Below are 22,714 nucleotides of genomic sequence, written 5' to 3' on the forward strand. Positions count from 1 at the left end.
TCCTATACAGAAAAGTGTGTGAGTTTCATCCTAGAATTTCCTTATGTTAACAGTAACTATTGTGAAGATTAGCTGAAGTGCAAATTTAAAAGTGTTTGCTTGTAAAGTGGTGTTACTGAGATTTTATTGTATTTGGAACTTAAGGAACTGTGAAAAGACTGTATTAGAGACAACGAATTTACCATTGTCTGAGTTTGTATGATTGAATTTATCAGAGAAGTTAAAATGTTTGTGATATCTTAATTACTGGTTTGAACTTAAGTGTAAAATTTGTGATTCTAAAATTAAATGTTTGTTTTTGTTAATCAAAAGTTGTATTTTGCCTGAATCTCTTTTACTGCACCATTCATAAAATATTCGAACCAAAGCGGGTAAAATAAGTAGTTAAATATACTCGGCCAGTATATATAATAACAACATATAAGAGAAGGGTTGTTAAGAGTTGGTTTACCTTCAATTCTTGAACTAATTCAGATATAAAGTGGCACAGTATTTAAATCTAAATTTTCTTTATATTTGAATTAGAAATCAACTTACAACTTATCAATTAGTTAAGAACTTCGTAATAGTAATCATATCAGATCCAAAGATTCAGACGAAGTAGGATCCAATACCAGCATATAAGACGCACTCCTTTTTTGTACACATTTTTTAGGAAAAAAACTTTATCCAAGTTCTTATCATTTTCTCAGTTGGAGATGGCCCGAAATGCCTCTCTACAGCCCTGTTTTCATGTTCTTTAGCATATGAAATCATGTAGCTTGTATGCAATTTTCTACCAATGCCGACGTTTTTCAGCCATAATTTGCCAAGAAATTTGGAGGAAATTTAACGGCAGAAATTTATCACCGTTTGCAACAACAATTGGAAAGTTTAAACGAACAGGAACACAGCTGTGATCATCGATTACAGCACATGTGCATCCACTGTACTCTACGTAACTGGAATGCTCTTGCAACCGCATGCAAGCATGAAAGAAATCTCGTAACAGAGAAAATTTCCAGAAAGGAAAGTAATAAAAAACTGAGTATCGGCGTATAAGACTTATCCTCTTTTTCAGACCTATTTTCAAAGAAAAAAGTGCGTCTTATACACGGGCAAATACGGTAATTATCAAAGAATATTTCATGATCTGAAGGCTCAGCTACAGTATCCAACATACTCAAAACAACTCCTGATCCCAAAGGCAGAGCAGTGTTTTAGTGTGGCGCAATACCCGGTTACCGGGTATTGTGCCACAATACGTATCGAATTAGTAGCAATAACCACTAGAGCTACAACGCATCCAATCTTTGTATCCAACCTGACTTGCTTGCCCCTTATGAACTGCTTACCAGAGTGATGCCCAAAATACTTGATCATGGCTTCATCGATTGAGAGAAGTTTGTTGAATATGCCAAGCTGTTGAAATTTTTTATTTAGTTTATCTATTAGAGGTCTTATTTTTTACGTTTATCATTTTAATCTATTTGTGAATTATCAACCAAATGTGGATATTTCTTGAAAATGGTTCCTTGACATACTTTTGGCCACTGGGAGAACCAGGAGATCCTCATCTAAACAGCAATAGTGATGCTCTCTTGGCAACCTGTGGTATCCACTCAAAAGTAGAATTGTGATAAATATCTTGATGTCTTCTTCAGTTACTTGAAATACATGATTATTGTTCTGTGTAGCGTACAAATTGGTCTGTTCAATAATAACAGTAATAATTTCTTTATCGATAAATCTTTCAAATATTTCAACTGGAGTTTTATTTTGGATTTGGTCCCTCACATTACTCAGACAGTCCATATACCCTGTAGTTACTGCCCTACTGATGTCTAAGATATCTTCTGTCCGTACGGGCTCGTTGGTAATTACTTTACCTTGTGCAGCCAAGCAGTGTTGTCTTATCATGGCTAGAGAAAGATCATCATCATTGCTATCTGATTTGTCACTCACATAATGAAGCTCTATTTCCTCCTGGAATGTCATTGGGAAGGTGGTCAGGCTGAAGATCATCGTCATCTATATCCTCATTATCGTTTTGATAATCAACATCGGGCGGAATGATAACTACGGATATATCTTGATGATTTGAATTTGCTATGTCATCCGCAGCTAACCCAAGTTTTCTGTAACTCTTTTCATAAAACTGAACTGGACTTATTGGTTGAAATTCATTGGGGTCCATTTCTTCAGAGGTACTAAACCTAGAACAAAAAATATATATATTGACTCCTCACAAACCCACCATTCTAAAATGAGCACAGGTCCATTTTGTGCACATTCTCAACCCATAATCAAACAGAGGTGCTAATATATAAAAAAATGTATTTAGTACTTACCTTAGTAACACAAAGTCAACAGAATGAAAAAATATTCGAAAAAACTACAAGAAATAAAGCACTTGAATTATCATACAGGAAATGACAGATCAATTTTAGAATATGTACTGAAAAAGTGTGACTAAAGCATCACCTAACTTTTAATTTGTGAAAATGTGGCAGAATAGGGGTTGCTAAAACTGTAACCTTCCCTGATGTTTGACTGTTGCAAGAGATGTCACCACTAGGCCATTTTAGGTGTTGTACTCAAATGAGTTAAAGCCATTGGATTAAATTAAAAAATTTAATTAAATTAAATTATTTATCATTAAATCATTGAATTAAAAAAGGAAGTTTTCATGATGAATACATTTAAAAATGTAGGAATTGATAAGTGTTCAGTTTTATTTCATCTTTGGTAGAGGCATTGTAATCTTGACAGCAATGAAAACATTGGATTACAAGAATATTTTCTTTTGCATATAGATTTGCTTCTCTAACAAGGACCTTAATCAGTTTCTGTCAAAGGAAGGTCATGACTGCTTGGTTTCCATAGCAAAGAAATATCCACACATTACTTCTGATCTCTTAATGATGATTAACGATGACATTGATTATTTAGGAGATGTAAGTACTTTTTTTTAACATATTGTATATAATTTATAATTACTTTAACTATGGTTGAACATCACACTGGTATTTTTTATAGTTTGATAATTTTTTTTGTTATTTTCAATGTCCACAGAAGATAAATATCCTATAATTATATTTTACTGTATTTCACCCACCTTGTGAAATCATCATGGTTGAACAGAAAGGCTTAAGCTGTTGCAGTCAGCATTCAAGAGCAAATAATGACAATTTACGCGTTCGAGGAAATCAAACTACGAGTATAAAGTGCAGGGTTAAACTTGACATATATTACAATTTAGTGTTGTGGTTGAAACCTTTCCATTAAACTGAATTCTCACAATGAGATTAATTTAAGTATTGCATGATGAAACAGCCAGTCATAGCATGTCAAGTAATTAAATAGTACTTTTGTGAAGATCATCATCATCATCACCAAATTCCTGCATGTACCCTCAAGGGGTGTACAGGATATGATAGTACTACATGAAAAAAATTACATCATTATTAATTTCCTATCTACAATTTTCCTCCAAATCAGTCTGTTACTTGTCAACACTCCAATATTATCAGATCTTATATTTCTATCGTCTAAAGCACTTTGTACCGTATCAATCCACCTATATCTTGGTCTTCCTCTCGGTCGTTTTCCTGCCAACCTGGCAGAGAACACTTGTTTTGCTAATCTTTCCTTGCCCATTCTATTTAAGTGACCATACCACCTGAGATTAGCTCTGCTAATGCATTCCTGGATGCTGACAATGTCAAGTTCTTTCCTAATATCCTCGTTTTTAATATGATACTGCCATTGATGCCATCTGTTCACGCCTATAATCTTTCTCAGGACTCTCATATCTGCAGTCTCTAGTCTTTGGTCAAGTGTTTTACTTCTAACCCAGCTCTCAGATCCATAAGTTAAAACTGGTTTGAACACTGTCTTGTATACAGCTAATTTAGTGTTCTGACTAATTTCTCTCTTATTCCATATGAATTTATACAGTTGACTTCCCACCATACCAGCTTTGCTGATTCTGTTGTCTATTTCTATATTTAATTTACCATCTTCAGTAAAAATCGTGCCTAAATAGCTGAAATGTTTTACTTGTTCCACAGGTTCTCCATTCACAACACAGTTGACATTTTCAATGATTCTGCCTATTTTCATTGTTTTTGTCTTTTTATTGCTGACCTTCATACCATATCTATTACAAGAGCTATTCAATTTAGTCAGAGAATCTTGCAGACTTGTAGCGGATTTATTTCTGCATAAAGCAAAGAGCTGACATTAACATCTCCAATTTTGATATCAGGTTTAATACCACTTTCCTTCATAATGTGATCCATATAGATAATGAATAACAGAGGGGATAATGTACATCCTTGTCTCACACAGATTTAACATTAAACCATCTTCCTGTACTTCCTTCAATTCTAACTGCTGACTTACAACTCAAATAAAGGCTAAGTATTGCTTGATATAATGCCCCATTGACACCATATAATTGCAGCGTATTCAATAGCTTCTCTCTTGGGACCTTGTCATATGCCTTTTCCAGATCGACAAAACTTAAATACAGATCTTTGTTATATTCCCATGCTTTCTCGACTATTTGTCGTAAAGTGATGATCTGATCCTGACAGCCTCTATTTGGCCTGAATCCAGCTTGTTCTTCACCAAGCTTTTCTTCCACAATTTTTCTTAACTGTTTCTCAAGTATACTTGCGTAGATCTTGCCAGGAACACTCAGTAGGGAAATACCTCTGTAATTCTCACATGCAGTTTTATTTCCCTTTTTATATATGGGTACTATGAGAGCTCTACTCCAATCATTGGGAATTCGTCCCTCTGCCCAGGCTTTCTGAACTATGCAGTGCAGCCACTGTAAGAATCTTATACCACCATACTTCAGCATTTCTGGTCGAATATCATCTACTCCTGCTGCCTTTCCACATTTCAAGCCTTTGATAGCTTTTTCTACTTCAAGTATGGATATGTATTCCTGACTGCATGCCTGGTCAGTGTTTTTTACCACTGTGCTGTCATCACTGCTTGTTTCATTTAGCAGTTTTTCAAAGTAATTACTCCATACTTCAAGGATATCTTTTTCTCCCGTTTTCATGTCACCTTTATCATCTCTAATTCCTTTTACAGCACTCTTTCCTCCATTCCTAAGCTTCTTCAACAACCTCCAGAATATTTTGCCACCTTCTTGATATTTATTTTCTATATTCTTGCCAAAGTCCTCCCATGACTTTTGTTTAGCTAGTTTTACACAGTGTTTAGCATTCTTGCATTTGTCTCTGTATTCTCTAAGAGCACAAGGTGACTTATTAGACAGGAACTTTTGATATGCTTTCTTCTTTTCCTTCACTGCCTCTTTAACTTCCTGTGTCCACCAGGGAGTTCTGATTTTTTTATCCTTGCAGACAACCTCACCACATGCCTCTCTGGCAGAATCAATCAATGTTTTCTTTAGAGTTTGCCACTGAATTTCCAAGGTTTGGTTGTTGTTCTCTAACTCTTTCATTTTTTCTTCAATAATCTTTGTGTATTTTAGTCTACAGTTCACATCTGAGAGCTGCTCAACTTTTATTCGCTTTAAAACTTTCTTACATGTTATTCTTTTTAATATGAAATTCAATTTTATCCTGCTCAAGACTAAATAGTGATCACTTCCAATTTCAAATCCTCTGTACACTCAGGTGTCCTGCACTAGGGAGAAAATATCACTATCAACAATATAACATAGTCAATGAGACTTTTCTTATTCCTTGCCTCTTCTCTCCATGTGAATTTGTGCACATTTTTATGTTGGAACATGGCATTAGTAATAACCAGTCCATGTCCTGAGCAGAAATCCAACGGATATTTGCCATTATTATTAGCTTTGCTCTTTTCTCCAAATTTTCCCAAAATATTTTTGTATATCTCACAATCATTTCCTACTCTGCTATTTAGATCCCCAACAAGGACCAACTTTTCCTTTTTCATTGTGTCGGTTGCTTTTTCTAAAGGCTCAAAAAAGCATGTAATAAAATTAAATTAAAATATAACTGGAGGGGGAAAAAGTTACATCAAAATAAGATAACATATATAAAAAAAAATATTTTACACAATTTATTTTGTATGACAATTTCCCCTACTTTAGGAATAGCAAGAATGTCATTACGGTTTAGATTTGGTCTGTGAAGTAGGGCTTCAGCACTTTCTTTATATAAATGTTCATGTTTATATAAAGAGATATGTAATAGTTTGGTCTTTTCCCAATGGATCCTATGGTTTGGGTTTTCAACTCTGTGTTGAGCAAGGCCAGATTTCTGTGGTTTGATAAGACAGATACCGTCTTGATGTTCCGAAATGCGTTTATGAAAAGATCTATCTGTCTCTCCAAAGTAAGACAATTTACAAGAGCATGGAGCCTCGTACACACCAGGCAGCATCAGAGGTGAGAGTTTGTGTTTAGGAGAAGTTATAGATAACAAGTTATAGATCTGGTTGATGGGCTTGTAGGTAGTAGCAAATTTGTATTTCTTCATAATTTTTGAATGACGTACTGAGATGCATTTGACATAAGGTATGGGAATCATGTGGGCTTGTTCTTGTCTAGGTTGATGTGTGGAGAAGTGACTGATGATTTTTTTTGAGTCGTTTTAAGATTGTATCCATTTAGTATGGCTGTATTTTTGATTATTTCTAATTCTTGGTTTAGAGATTCTTCAGAGGAGTAGAATCTGTGTGCACTTTTATTATATGTGATTGTTTTTAATCTTTTAGTGTGCCTAATTTATAAATTAAACTTTCTCATAGGTATGCATGTATAGGAAAAAAAAAACATAGTGCATATAGGGTTCAGTAATATCCCTGGTTTCAGATATCCACGGAGTGTCTTGGAACGTATACCCTCCGGATAATGGGGAGTACTATAATATCAGCAGCCAGTAGTGCATATAAAATTGTTGCTTTCAATTGAATTGATGTTCTCTTTTTTTGGGATCATAGTTTGATGAGATATTTGTCTGGAACAACCGTCATTAAATGCTTTGGTCATTTGCTGCACACAGGGAGTTCTGTCCATACAGGTCTTCAAAGATGAAGGAAATCTCATTCCTGACAGACTCTCTTAGGACCATAGTCACTCTTCTTAGACAAGCAATGTGGATTATTTTCTCACTCAGTAAACACCCGAGATATCTCATCATTTTTGAAAAAACCAATCTGCTCTGCTGTTTGCAAAATTGCGGCTCCAGCCAGACAGTTACTCATAATAAGTCCCGTACTGAACTCCGAAAGATCCTTGTTTTTCCCATTGTGATCAACACTTTTAATGATTATTGATTAGCAGCAGCATTCTAAATAGTTACATAGTACACATGGTGACACTGACCAAGTATTTTGCATATTCACTGCATAACTGATGTCTGTACACCTCTGCATAAAGGTTTCTAATTCAGGGGCCAGTGTGTGTATAATGCTCTTTGTTATGAGAAGGTTCACTACTACTTAGGTCACTTTCAACCTTTGAGGTCTCATCATTGGGAGCCAGACCCAGAAGAGATACTAAGACAAAAGTAATGTAGAAGTCATATATTTCCCATAAACTTCTAGCAAAAGATGTGTTACTTCATTATTAAACTTCTGGATCAGAGATAGATGAAAGTTATTTTCACTTGCTTAGGCTATAAATGAAAAATGCATAGACTTAAACATGTTTGAAAGCTGGTGTGCTTTGCATTATGGGATACAATTGATGTAAAGTCATTGACCTCTATAATGTGCAAACTCTATTTACTTACACTTGAATGATGGATTAAACCAATCATATAATTTCTTGGCTTCTTTAATTTTTTCATAAGTGAAAAAACTTTCAGCATCTATCTCTGAAACTATCTCTGGAAACTTGGAATTAGGGTAAGTACTAGTTTATTTATTTATTATTATTATTATTATTTTTTTTTTTTTTATGGTGAAATTCCCTGATCTTTTGGGTAGCACCTCGTATATCCTAAACACTTTACTGTGCTTTGAATGTCAGCAATATGGTAATTCTTAAACTGCTTGTCATGGCTCTCCCATATGTCCCCAGTGTGATTGTAAAGAAAATGAGAATAAAGAGCAAAACTCCAAAATGCTCTAACTGTGACAGAGACTATCCAGCATAGTCCCAAGTATGCTAAAGGTGGAAGGATGAAAAGGAGATACAAAAGTTAAAAACAGAGCACCATATGCACATATCAGGAGTTGAAGTGGCAATATACAACAACAATAACAACAACATCATCTAAAACACTGATACTGAGAAGGCAACTGCAACAAAATTGTCAGCACTTTGCATGTATGTCAATTTCGCCTTCTAACAACTACAACATTCCTGAAAGATATGACTTGTTCACTACTCCTTTGATAAAATAAAAGAGAAATCATTATGAAATCACTCCTGAAGACATGCCAAAAATGGTCCCACTACATGAAAATCCACTTATAAAAAAAAGTAATGGAACTTCCTGAAGACCCTTTATTAGATGGCTCGTCAACAGTTAGCATGGATGCCTCTGCCTCCTCCCGGAAGATAAAGTATTATAAAGCAATTATATACCGAGTGCCTTAGAATGAGTGGAATATGATGTCGTGGATAATTTTACAAAAGGAGAAGAAATGATGCTACCCACAATTCTCAAAAAAGAAAAAAAAAATCCAGGACTAACGAAAACAAAACCTCTCCACATGGAAAGCCAGATGATACCACCAGAAAAGAAATAATGTAAACATTTCTACAATGGAATTAACATGGATTTTATAAAAACATAGAGGATATCAAGGTTCTCTTGCAGAAATAAAAACCAGTATGCTCCTGCATGCAGGATACCTGACACTGAGTGATGATCCACTTCTCTGTAATGTTACCATCTTTTGTAAAGACAGGACTGGGGATGGAACTGCCCATGGAGAAGCCACTGTTTTTGTGGGAAACCATTCCTTCCAACAAATACATATTAATACCAACATAAAAGCAGTTGCCATTAACTCTTACTCAGAATATAATAACAGTATGCTTCACATACCTTCCTCCTGCTGCAGATATTTCTCAAGATGACATTGTTGACCTCATATCACAGTTGCCATGACCCTTACTTTCAATAAGGATTTAAATGGACACATCACTCTGTGAGCTAGTGCCTGAACAAAAATCAGAGGAAGAGTTGTTGAGTGCATTCTTGACAACAGCAATATCTCCCTCTCAAACACAAGAATCAACACCTTCTTCTGTATGACTACCCTTACATGAATCATTAACATCACTATCTACTGACCCCTCTCTTTTTCTACTATTCAAGCGGGAAAAAACCTATTTGGTAGTGATTACTTTCCCTTGATATCCACTTTTCTGCATGGGCAATTGTATTAAATCACCGTGGAAAATTGAATGAGTTAACAAAATCAGAGGAAGAGTTGTTGAGTGCATTCTTGACAACAGCAATATCTCCCTCTCAAACACAAGAATCAACACCTTCTTCTGTATGACTACCCTTACATGAATCATTAACATCACTATCTACTGACCCCTCTCTTTTTCTACTATTCAAGCGGGAAAAAACCTATTTGGTAGTGATTACTTTCCCTTGATATCCACTTTTCTGCATGGGCAATTGTATTAAATCACCGTGGAAAATTGAATGAGTTAACTGGCCCACATTGTCTGCAGTGGTCAGCTCGTCTATCAGTAGTGCGGTGAAGAATGTAACAGAGTTTTTTATAGGAACTGCCACAGCTGCCGTTCCTGAATCAGTTGTTTTCCACTTTTTCATAAACCATGATGGAATAACGTTGAAAGTTTATTTTTCACTTGGTTAGAGTATAATAAAATTAGTTTAATCCTTTATCCAAGTGTGTGCAAACAAAGTTTGCGCCCGAAAGTATCTTCAGGACTGGGGTAAGGTGGTACAACACCAGGCAACTCTTGCAAAGGTGGAGCAAGCTGCCAACACTCCTATCTCAGTATCTCCTATAATGCAAAATACATCTCCTTGCAGATATGTCTAATGTTATGCATTAAGGGAAGGGACACTACCCAGACTAGTTTCGACCTTTATTTAGGTCTCTTCAGTGGGAGCCAGGCCCAAGTGGAGGTACCAGGCAGAAGCATTAGCAGGTCATCTCTACCTATAGGAGTCTCCAAATGGTGTGCCACCCTTTTTTAATAAATTACTCTGGATTTAGAGAAAGATGTTGAAAGTTTATTTTTCACTTGGTTAGAGTATAATAAAATTAGTTTAATCCTTTATCCAAGTGTGAGCAAACAAAGTTTGTGCCTGAAAGTATCTTCAGGACTGGGGGTAAGGTGGTACAACACCAGGGCAACTCGTTGCAAAGGTGGAGCAAGCTACCAACACTCCTATCTCAGTATCTCCTATAATGCAAAACACATCTCCTTGCAGATATGTCTAATGTTATGCATTAAGGGAAGGGCCACTACCCAGACTAGTTTCAACCTTTATTGAGGTCTCTTTAGTGTAATTTTATTATACTCTAACCAAGTGAAAAATAAACTTTCAACATCTTTCTCTAAATCCAGAGTAATTTATTAAAAAAGGGTGGCACACCATTTGGCAACTCCTATAGGTAGAGATGACCTGCTAATGCTTCTGCCTGGTATCTCCACTTGGGCCTGGCTCCCACTGAAGAGACCTCAATAAAGGTCGAAACTAGTCTGGGTAGTGGTCCTTCCCTTAATGCATAACATTATACATATCTGCAAGGAGATGTGTTTTGCATTATAGGAGATACTGAGAACTGAGATAGGAGTGTTGGTAGCTTGCTCCACCTTTGCAACGAGTTTCCCTGGTGTTGTACCACCTTACCCCAGTCCTGAAGATACTTTCAGGCAGAAACTTTGTTTGCTCACACTTGGATAAATGATTAAACTAATTTTATCATGATGGAATAACAATTGAACAGGACCAAAAGAAGCCCTGAAAAAAGTTTGAGATGTTTATCCACAGATACCCACAACAACAAACATCATTGCTTTCAAACATGCTGATGCCTGAGCAAAATACATCTGTTGTCAGAATCAGAAGGAATCCTGGTTTCAGTATATTTCTTATTTATCGAGATTCAGCAAAAGCAAAGAATTATGGGAATAAAATATGGAAGAAACAAAAAAAACATGCTTTTAACCTATATTGTGGCCAACCCATTGTGTTCGCCCTGGTTCTCTGGCAAAAACAACGGGGTCTAATTTTCAGTTATCTGGTTTTGATGTTCTTTAGCCAAGTCAAGGCATTCAGTACAGAAATGGGACTCTCATAATTCAACAACTCCTGAAGCTGTGATGGTTATGTGACCGTTGCATGGTCTTTGCATTGACTTTCTAGCTGGAACGCTCATTCAGATGGGTGGTGATTTGAGAAAATCTCTGACCCCTATTGATCCATATAATGTGAGTCAGATGGCAAAGTCCATGATTATTCAATGTTGGTTGTGCTTTGTAGTTTGTTCAGGTGCTTCTTTTTTTGCCAGAATTTTCATATTCCCAGAACACTCTTGAAACTCTCACAGAAGAAAATCCAAGTTCGTTGACAATTTCCGAGATTGAGTGATACATGCATTGGGCACCTACAATCTGCCATCTGTCAAATGTATCTAAATCTCCAACATTTCCCATTATGCTTCTCACGAGGAATGCTTGGGGAATCCAATGCTGACAGCTAAGTATAACCAGTTATGCATTCGTGCAAATGTGGGAGTTATGGTAGAGAATTTGCATGGATTCTCCTATCCCTAATTCTGTGGCACTTCAGTATATAAATGATATAAGATATATGCTTCTGTATTCATGTTCCCACAGAATATCTAGTATGCCCAAAATAAAGATTGCACTTACATGGAACTCGGTACATAACTGGAGAGTTAAGAGGAGTCCATCTCTCCTTTGCCATAACAGGAAAGAATATTGGTATCTAGTTATTTTTTTAATAATATTGAATGTCCAGAGATTCTGTAGATTTAAAGAATCAGAACTCTTTTTGGTTTCATGGAGTTGGTTTATTGGCATCACAGATATGTTCTTGGAGAAACCATTTTTAATCATAATATTCTGGATATTATGAGTTATTAGTTGGGGGTCTTGGGCATTAAAGCAAACAACATGTACACAGTTTAGTAGATTCTTTATAATGCCTAGCTTTTGCAAAGGATGACAATCTAAATTTGGGAGTATATGACTGGTGAAAGTTGGTTTGTGGTATAACGAAGTAGCAAAATCACTAGATGGAGATCAAAAAAAGGAAAATGTCTAAAAAGGCCAATTCATGCTCTTTTTCAAATTGCACTGTAAATTTTATGTAAGGATGTGGACTACATATTTTCTAGGAACAGGGGGAATGTATGCTTTGAATGTACACATCTTCTTCAACTGTTCCTACATTGAGGATAACTTATTAGTATCAAGTTGAGCTATTTGCAAATAAAAAGTTGTTTATTGTGTTTGTCTTAAGAGTATTATTGAGGTCTCCATGGAGTCAAGAGACTCTTCATGGGAGGTCCTTCCTAGGAAACACAGTCTATCATACCACTCATTGACCATTCTTGCTCTCACCACTCTATCAGGCAATTGCATTCCACGGTTCATCCACCTTCCATGCAAAGAAACCACTCCTCGCCCTCTTGTTCACAGCTTCCTTTCATAAATTCCAGGGATGGCTCCTTGTCATCGCTTCTTCCTGCTGTTCCACCAAACGAAAAAACTCCAAAGTGTCAACACTTTAACTACCTATCAACAGTTTAAAAGTCTCAATCATATCACCTCTCCTTCTTCTATCTACCAAACTCTGCAGTCCATATTGCCTCAGCCAGTCCTTGTAACTAACATTGTACAGGCCTGAAACCATCTTTGTTATCTGTCTCTGTACCCTTTCCATAGTTAATTTATCCCATTCAAACCCTGGGGAGGGACCAAATTTGAGAACAGTAGTCTAAGTGTAGTTTGAGCAGGGTCTTATACAATGGAAGGATAACTCATCCTTTCATTCTGCTGGTCAGCATTCTTCTCAGTATTGCAGCAATCCTCTAGTTTACCTTCACCACCTTTGCAATATGTTCCCTGAATTTCATTTTCCTATCAATCATCACCCCTAGATCTCTTGTCTACCCTCCAATTGAGTATACAGTCTCCCATCGATGTATCCCAAACTTCAAGACTTTATACTTTGCTGCATTAAACTGATATCCTTATTCATTTGCCCATCTGTCTAGTTTATTCAAATCCTCTTGCAGGGCTGCTACATCTGAACTATTACTAATAACCCTTCCCAGGTTATTAGTAAATAGTACAAATGAATATCCCCCTGAAACCCATTGACAATGTTATTGATATAAAGGATAAACAATATAGGTACCACTACTAGGACCTGAGTTGTAACCTTCTGCCTCCTTGATATTGTCCCACCCTACACAACTCTCTGATAGCTATGAGGCATCCAATCTTCAATCCAGTTGACAAGCCCTTTTCAAAATCAAAAAAAATCAGTATATGCCTTTCCCCTCATCAACTGCTCTTGCTACTTTATTATAAAAGGCAATCATATTACTAAAGCAACAGTGGCACTTAACAAATCCATGTTGACTCTCGTATGGATTTGTTAAGCCCAATGCTGTATATGGCCCTCTCTAATTTCTTCAAGATCTTAACTACTGCTAATGAAACACAAACTGGCCTATAATTAGATACTTCCAGTCTGTTACTGCCCTTAAGTAGTGGCACTATCTTATCTTCCTTCCATTCCTTGGGTTCCATTCCCAACCTTCATTGAAAAGCTGGGTCAGTGGAGTTGTCAGTTCTTTAGCACATTCTCTCAAAACCCGTGTTTGAAATACCATCCAGTCCCACAGCTTTACTGACAACATTCAGAGTACTCAGTATTTGGAACTCTTGCATCTCTAAACCTCGAACCTGCCCTATCCCTCTAGTATTAAAACTTACTTCTCCAGGATGAAATAAATCATCCTGGAGAAGTAAGGATGATTTAATATCTAATAAAGTGTTCATTGAACAACTCCATTATGTCCTCTGCGTCAGTCACTCTATTTCCATTTTTATCCCACAATATCATTCTTCCACAATCATTTCTCCTCCTACTGGCCACATAGCTAAAAAAAATCCCCTAGGATTTTCTCTGGATCTTAGTGCCAATCTCTGCTCATATTCCAGTTTTGCCTCCCTCACTGTACTGGTTACTCCCCTGGCCTGAGTCATATATTCTACATGCATCTGCTCTCCAGCCCTCTCCTTATATCTCTTTCATAACCTCTTTTTCACCTGAAGTTCCTCTCTGATATTGTTTGTCATTCACTTTACACCAAATGGTGTCCGCTTCTTCACTCGTGGAATACAGCCAGGGCTGTCGTCAGGTTAGATTGCACCCTGAGGCAAACAAATAAATATTGCCCCTGAAGGATTATAATTTTTTAAGTATAAGACAATTAACATTAATGCAAAACAATTACATTATAATATTATTTAAATGTTTGTTCTTCAGGGATACTGCACAATAAAACTGTTTACAAGCTCTTCTAAATTTAAATTATGAGCTATATCCTCCTCTATCTATATTGTTGTGTTGGAAATAACTGGCTCACTATGTATCCGCCATTTGTTTCAGCCACAACATGAGAAAATACTCACAAGCATGTCTTTAACATAAAGACATGCTTGAACTCTCAAGAGTTTACGTAGAGAGGCAACAACTAACTTGTAAATGCAAAGTGTATCAATTTAATTATTAATGTTGTAAAATAATTCAAATATTATTTTAGAATAATACCCAATACTGGGAAAATTCATGTTAACCAATCAGTAGAAGGACTGATCATTACGTAATAGTCCATGACACAGCAGAAAATCTAAAACGTCATCCGGTAACCCCTACAGTAGCAGTTCCGTCAAGAGGACTGCTAGGTAAAGAACGTGACCTTACCTGACGAATCAAAGACGACTGAGTGAGTGACATAGACAGAAAGAGAGGGTGCTCGCCGCTAAGATATAAGGAGCGGCGCACACTTCAAACGCTCTCGTTTCCTGCATTTTTCCTGTGTGCCAGTAAGAAGGCCGTGAAGGCTGAGGAAACTTGTCGCCGGTGTCCAGCAACCTTCCACGTTGCAGTGGGTCCCGATGCATACAGGTTGTCCAACTGAACAATGAAGAACCAGCAGACTGGGCCATTGGTGAGTTACCGCCAGTGTGACGACTTCGAAGGACTCAATACTTCGAAAGGATTAAGTAAAGAAAGACAGCGGAACAACAAGGAATTCTTGCCATATCCGAGGAAACAATCAGACATAAAACCAAGGGACAATTTCGCAAATATTTCTTACCCTATATGCATAAGAAGTGCTGTAAAAACCAGAGTGAACAAAGAGAAAGGGGGAAAACCTTAAGCATAGCCCTGCTTGACCCTTGACGTTGGTTTTGGACTATACGTCTTGATTGGACTTTCCTGTTGCGACTTGTAAATTTCTGTTTGTGTGAACTTTTAGTGGAACAGTTTTAGAAATGAAGTGCTATATGAAATGCTATAAATGAAGTTTCTGCTCTGTATATGAGCCCTGCGATTTGTATGAGTTAAATAGCAAGTAGTTTACCTCTCATAAGATAAGCAATCTATAAGATTGAGAGAACGTGTCATGTATTCATTGGTAAACTTGCTTAAGGACAGGAGTATCAGTTAATCTTAGCTCAAACCACACTGCTTAATTAATGCTCCTCGATTAGAATTGCATAAGCTTGCACATTAAGGAATGCGTGAGAAGAATTGATTGAGCCTATTGCTATTGAGCGGGCACTTGTGCATGAACCTACTTCCTTTTTTTAGTATTATATTTACATGATTTTTCCTGTATATGAATTTAGTTGCATAAAATGTTTTATCTTAAATCAGAGTTTGTATGCTTCTGTTGAGACTGACCTACCACTTATAAAAACCGAACCTGTGTAAGGGGGGGGGGGGGGGAGACACTTGACGTTAAGTTAAGAACGGAGCCGCGACTGCATACCACGTGTTCGCAATGCTAAGTAATATTGTCGAGATAGTTTGCTAAAGTAAGATTAAGTATCAGGAACTAGTCACCGACTGGCGCAGTTGATTTAAGATAAGCAAATTTGTCGGAGGCTAATTTCTTGTAAGTGTAAGAAGTAACCTGTAAAGAAAAAGTAAAACTATACTAAGTAAAAGCAAAAGAGAAAAAATAAAGACATAACAATATAGTTGGTAGACCAACCAATCTTTCTTGGGTCATTGCTGTTCTCAAATAATTTGTAATGAATTTAAGCTTGGAAAAACATCACCTGCACTTGCTGTGCTAACAGGTTGTTAACAATATCCTCAGGGCGGTGGTTACATTGGGATAAATTTCTACAAGATTTTATTTATATATATGATAAAATTTGGTGAGGAACACTATTCTCTTGTATTATTTTTGAGAGAATTTATACTTCAAATAAATCTATTGCATCTACATCAGATGTTTTGCTATTGCTCAAAGCAGTTTCTAAGTCTTTCTGAGTCTGTAGTATCGAGATGTTGCTTCATAACTTCATCGAACAATGCGAAAAGTTCTACAATTTTTAGAAAATTTCCATTGTTAGGAGTATAAATTGTAGAGGACAATCCCCGAAGTGCAAGATTTTGTGCTGCTATGCAAATGATTATTGTTAATAATCGTATTAAAACTGCTTTCTAGCGTTGTGTTTCATTGTCAAAAATTCTTTGTTGGTCTGCATCAACAAAGAATCAAATTTCAAATTTGACCGGATTGTCAATTCTTTCCACTCAGAAAAACAACGAATATGGGATTGTGAAGTTTCATGCATTTGAAGTTTTCTGTTGATAATTTTCCAATAATCGAAATCTCTTTTCAATGTAAGGTCTTTTTGCTCTGATGAAACAGCATTAAAATTTTTGCATGAGAAACAGTAAACAGCATCCCCTGGAATATAGAAGCCATGAACGTTTGACATTTTCAGAATTTTTAAGCATTTGAATAATAATTATTCGAAAGTTTTCTGCGTTGATCATTCAAAGGATATTTATTTAATTGTACTTGAATAGGATCTTTTTTATAAGTTCAATTCTAGTTTTGTCATCAGATTTCTCTGGTCCCGTTCGTAATTTCTTTTTGTCGCTATCATCGCTTACCTCATCATTTTTGGAATCATCAACTATCACCACAAATAGTTGTTATGTAAGTATCAGTGGCTGATGCGTCGGAGTCGTTGGTATTTGTGGATGGTGCTGAAATTTTTATAACTTTTAGTGTTGGTTCTGTTGAAAACTCGTTCTCTTCGGTGTCTTTGTGTAATTCCAAATGTGAAATGTTAAAATTCCAAATCTCCTTATATCGCTTGTGCTTTCTTTACTTGATCTTCCTTTTCTCTTTTCCTTTTGAGAAAAGCAGCTCCAGATAGCTTCTTGTCTTTCAAATTACTCATCTGAATGACAATAAATTTTTTGTATTGATAAATTATTCTTTTTTTTTTTTCTATTATTAATTTTGAATTAAGTTATTTATTATTTTTAAGAGTTTTAAAACAGTAAAATCTTATTTTAAAAAAAATCAATTTAAAACTGTTGCCTTCTATGGATTTTTACTATAAATAATTAATTTATACAGTAATTTGAAAATTTGTTAATTAAAGTTAAAGTAAATTTATTGAGGACAATTTAAGACGTAAAGTGTGCTGCCCAATGAGCGATTTTGGCATTTTAGAAAAATGTGCCTCTGATTAATATGTTTATAATTTATAAACTACTTATCTTTAAAATTTTGTCTATTGAAAATAAGTACACAATTGAAATCAAAGTCAAAAATTGCTGAAAGTCACTTAAATACAGAATACACAATACACTCAATATGTTTCGCATTCAAAATTGAAATGACACTGAAAAAAATGCAAGAAGTGCATATCACACTGTTTCGTCTATCCAAATTTGAAGTGGGATTTAAGAAAACAAACAGTGAAATATACACCTGTGTTTCAGATTAAATATTTGGATAAACCAGTGTTTTTCAAACTTCAGATATCCATGTACCCCTTCTTAAATTTTCATTATTACCAAGTACCTTATCAAAATAATAATAATAAATAAATAAAATTATATTTCATTATGTCTGCTTTATTTGAATTTAGATGTACATTTAAACAAAAAAAAAAAAGATTTATTTTTAATAGTACAAAATTTATAAAGATACTATACATTTTTACTTCATATAAATAATTTATCAATGAGAGGAGTGAAATTGCTTATTTCTATATCTGCTATATTGCTCTCTTTTGTGTGTTTTATAAATCCAGTTTTTATAAAACAATGATCCATACTTAAGAATTCGAAAGCTAAAAAAAAAAAAAAAAATACTGTGTTTACTCGAATATAACTCGCATTTTTCCTCAAAATTTAAGCAAAAAAATTGTGGTCCATGATATATGTGAGGATCTTCGGAAACTAAAGTTTTCAGAAAAAAAAAACTGAAAATAAGTATGACTTACCAAGAAGCGACTATTCGTCATCACTTCTGGCTTTGAGAGGGTTTCCTTGTGTGCAACGTCAAAGTTATCTACCCTTCATCTTCTTTCCCATTATGACAAGCAAAAATTATCAGTAATTTACAAGACTTAAGATACGTAATGAACAATCCTTCACAAATGACTAATGAGAAGTTAAAGCTGTGCACGATGATAGGCCAGTAGAGAAAGAGCAGCTATGAAGAAGTACATATGATTGGTGCGGTATTAACAAAGGATCATGCGACCCAAAGAAAAAGCAAGCAGACAACTGAGTTTAAATGCTAATTCTCTTCAACCGATTTCCATATTATCTGAAATACATTCACTATATAATTCTTAGTTTGACACATTCACGACAGGGTAGTGTCAAGCAAAACCATATGTTGCCAGCGCAACATATGATTTTGCTTGTCTATACAGCAGTTTCTGTGAGAGGGGAGATGTGATTCATTAGTGCATTTTTATCTTAGTTGTCTCTAATTGCACTATTTGTTGAGAAATATATTATACAGTCTAGAAATATATACACGTTTGCACAAGAATAATGTTTAATTTGCCAAATATTTCGGTCTGAATATTACCTAAAAAATCATATTATACAATCTGCAAATGTCTGTGAACCTTATTCAGCAACATGATAAAACTACCGTATTTTTCGATAGATAACGCGCACCTCAACATTTTTATCACTCCTTTTGATGTATAGATAACGAGCATGCTCCAACTAGTGGTAAAGTTGGGAAGTACAGACAGAGGACGGAGGAATTCTTTAAAAGCATGTGCATTGCTAGTAGCAGTGGTCGATTTTTTTAAATTCAAAATTTTACAATTTTCACATTATTGGGAAGCACTGTGACATTACTACGACTTTTTGTGTGACCTGAAAGATAACTTGTGTGGGCTTCATCATTTTCTTGTAACTGCCTAGTTCCATCAACAATTGAAAGATAGGTGTACATTTTTTGTACCATATTTTATGAAGTTACATTATTCCGTACATCCTGTTTTAAAATATTTCATAAAGTAAATCATTATTTGTTTATATTTTGTTATTAGATCTGAATTACCCATAGAAGACAAGTACTTCTTGGAGAAAATCCTACACAGCGCAGTTCAAGCTTGAAGTGTTAGAAGTAGCAAAGGAAAAAGTGAATCGTGAAGTTGGTAGATTGTTCGGTGTTGGAGAAACTAGTGTTCGTGAATGGTAAAAGGCTGAAACAGTCTGAAATATTTACGTACGAGGAAATGTGCTATGAGGTTTAGAAGGTGCTTGTGGCCAACCATAGGGAAAAAAAACTGTTTGATTGGGTTGTTAGTGAAAGAGCTAAAGGTATGAGAATATCTACTGTTCCTGTGTTGCAGGAATCGAAAAGAATTGCGCAAAACGATAATATAAAGGATTTCAAGGCCTACCCATCTTGGGTTTTTGGATTTATAAAGAGAAACAATTTAAGTGTGCACTCCTCTACTAGTGTTGGACAAAATTTGCTGTGCGAATGGGAAGCGAAAGTAGCTAGATTGTAGCTAGAAAGTAGCAAGAAGTTGGTAGATTGTTCGGTGTTGGAGAAACTAGTGTTCGTGAATGGTAAAAGGCTGAAACAGTCTGAAATATTTATGTACGAGGAAATGTGCTATGAGGTTTAGAAGGTGCTTGTGGCCAACCATAGGGGAAAAAAACTGTTTGATTGGGTTGTTAGTGAAAGAGCTAAAGGTATGAGAATATCTACTGTTCCTGTGTTGCAGGAATCGAAAAGAATTGCGCAAAACGATAATATAAAGGATTTCAAGGCCTACCCATTTTGGGTTTTTCTATTTATAAAGAGAAACAATTTAAGTGTGCACTCCTCTACTAGTGTTGGACAAAATTTGCTGTGCGAATGGGAAGCGAAAGTAGCTAAATTTCATTTGTTTCCGAGAGAAAATTTGTGTTGGGTTGATGCTTGTCACTTTGGTAATATGGATGAGGTTCCCGTAACTTTTAACATGCCTAGTTCTAGGACTGTGAATCTGAAGGGAGCAATAGAGGTTTCAGTTGCTACAACAGGGCACGAAAGGTCTAACTTTACTGTGGTTCTTTGCGTAAATGCAGATGGTTCCAAACTGCCACCGATGGTGATTTTCCAAAGAAAGACTGTTCCAAAAGGTTGTGATTCCAAAGATATTTTAATTACTGCTAATGATAAAGGTTGGATAAATTCTGAGGTTATGAAATTTTGGTTAGAGAATGTGTGGCAAAAGAGAAAAATGGCATTTTCAACCCAAAATCTTTGTTAGTGTTGGATTCATGTAGGGCACACAAGACAGCAGAAGTTAAAACAATTGTATTTCAAATTGGCTGTCATTCGTGGTGGTTTAAGAAAAAAAAACTCTAATCCCTTGTTCTTGCAGTAAATAAACCATTCAACGATAATTTGTGGGCTAAGTGGGAAGACTGGATGATGAATGGCATCCATGAATATAACAAAACAGGGCAGATGAAAAGAATGTCATATAAAGATATAGTTATGTGGATTGTAGACACTTGGGTTGCTGTAAGTGTGTTAGAAATGGTTTCATTAAAGCACAAGGGAATGCAATGGTGTCCGGTGAGAGTGATTATGAAGCTGAAGAAATACCAAACAAAATTTTTAATGCAATTGATTCTTTCAATATTGAGTCTGATGAAGAATATTTTGGATTTGAATAGTGTAATGTTCAATAAATATTGAGTAATACTTCTACCTTAGTTTTGTTATTACATTTGATTTACCTCTCATACCTTTCAAATGTATACCGCGCATGTTCATTTTTATGTATAGATAACACGCGCCCGTTATCTATTGGAAAATATGGTAATTGTTTTTCTTGTTTCTGTAGTATAGTTGCTGTTGTGGAGCATGTTATTGCCACAACACAAACAGCGGGGCGATAATAACTTGCAATTTGAGTAGGAGAATTCATGCATAATATAATTTAATACACAGGGTGGTTCAAAATTCCATGTACAAACTTTGTGGGTAGGTAGAGAACATCAATATCTATATTTACATAGGAAAGCATGACTGGAAACGCCACTCGAAAGTGAACGGTGTCGCTGTTTGGCAGCACTCCAGGTGAGCAATTGGGCTTCCTCGCTCATGCTTTCAACGTCGTACGAAGAACATGTGTCATTTTATGAGCTGAGATGGCAGACATGCACTTTGTTTACTATATTATGTATCCAACTACTATTGAACTGTTCAGTTATGCCTAATAAAGTTTGTTACATTACCTACTGCATTGTGTTTTTTCTGTATCTTTGTGTCCCTGTTACACTACCCCTTCTGGTGGCATTTCTGGTCATGCTTTCCTATGTAAATATGGTTGATTTTTGATGTTCTCTACCTTCCCTCCTAAAGTTTTACTTGGAATTTTGAGCCATGTAAAATTCTGATATATATACATACTGTGTGTGTGTGTGTGTGTGTGTGTGTGTGTGTGTGTGTGTGTGTGTGTGTGTGTGTTAGGATAACCAAGTAATTTTATAAACTTGGTTATTTTAACTCCTAATCCCAAGTATGCAAACAATTAAGTTTGCACCTGAAACAAAGATCAAGTCTAAAGATAGTACAACACCAGGGCAACTCATTGTAAAGGTGGGTAAAGCTCTGATCACTATCTTAGTATTTTCCCATAATGTAAAGTAAATCTCACTAGAAGATGTATACTGCAATGCATTATTGGTGGGGTCACTACCCAGTCCGGTTTCAACCTTTTTTGAGATCTCTTCAGTGAGTAGCTAGACCCTAAATACCAAGGTTTTTACCTATAGAAGTTGCAACAGTTTTTAATAAAAATCTCTGGAGGAGATATAGATGTAATAAATTTTTTAACTTGGGGATATTGTATATTAGGATAACCAAGTAATTTTATAAACTTGGTTATTTTACTTAAGTATAAAGAGCTAATAAGCTTCATTTCGGCAATGAAAACATTACTTAAATTTAGGGGATATTAAATCCCACATAGTTTTAAAACCGAATAAGAAACTCAAAGATTGGAATCAGAGAGTTTCATGCCGAATATAGTAAACTATAAAGTATCGGCGACACTAGCATTAGCCAATGCAAGTGATCCTAGTACGTAGTACAATACCAGGGCAGCTTGTTGCAAAGGTGGGGAAGTTCAGATCGCTATTCTTAGGTATTTTCCATAATGTAAAAACACATTTCCTAGGAAATGTATGCTGTTATTACATTA

At 35.7% G+C, this 22,714-nt stretch overlaps 1 protein-coding gene across 3 annotated transcripts in view; it reads left to right on the plus strand.

Annotated features, from left to right (window-relative positions):
* Epg5 (ectopic P-granules autophagy protein 5) overlaps positions 1–22,714 on the plus strand; it is a 923,436-nt gene that overhangs the window by 323,836 nt on the left and 576,886 nt on the right. For all 3 annotated transcript variants that reach the window (XM_090395201.1, XM_090395199.1, XM_090395200.1), the window contains exon 14: positions 2,796–2,936. In XM_090395201.1, coding sequence (XP_090251327.1) covers positions 2,796–2,936 — 141 coding nt within the window. The remainder of the gene's footprint in view (positions 1–2,795; positions 2,937–22,714) is intronic.

The sequence above is a fragment of the Typopeltis vanoorti genome, chromosome 7 (genome assembly GCF_054136105.1).
Source record: "Typopeltis vanoorti isolate ZY-2024b chromosome 7, IOZ_Tvanoo_1.0, whole genome shotgun sequence".
Taxonomy (NCBI): Eukaryota; Metazoa; Arthropoda; class Arachnida; order Uropygi; family Thelyphonidae; genus Typopeltis; species Typopeltis vanoorti.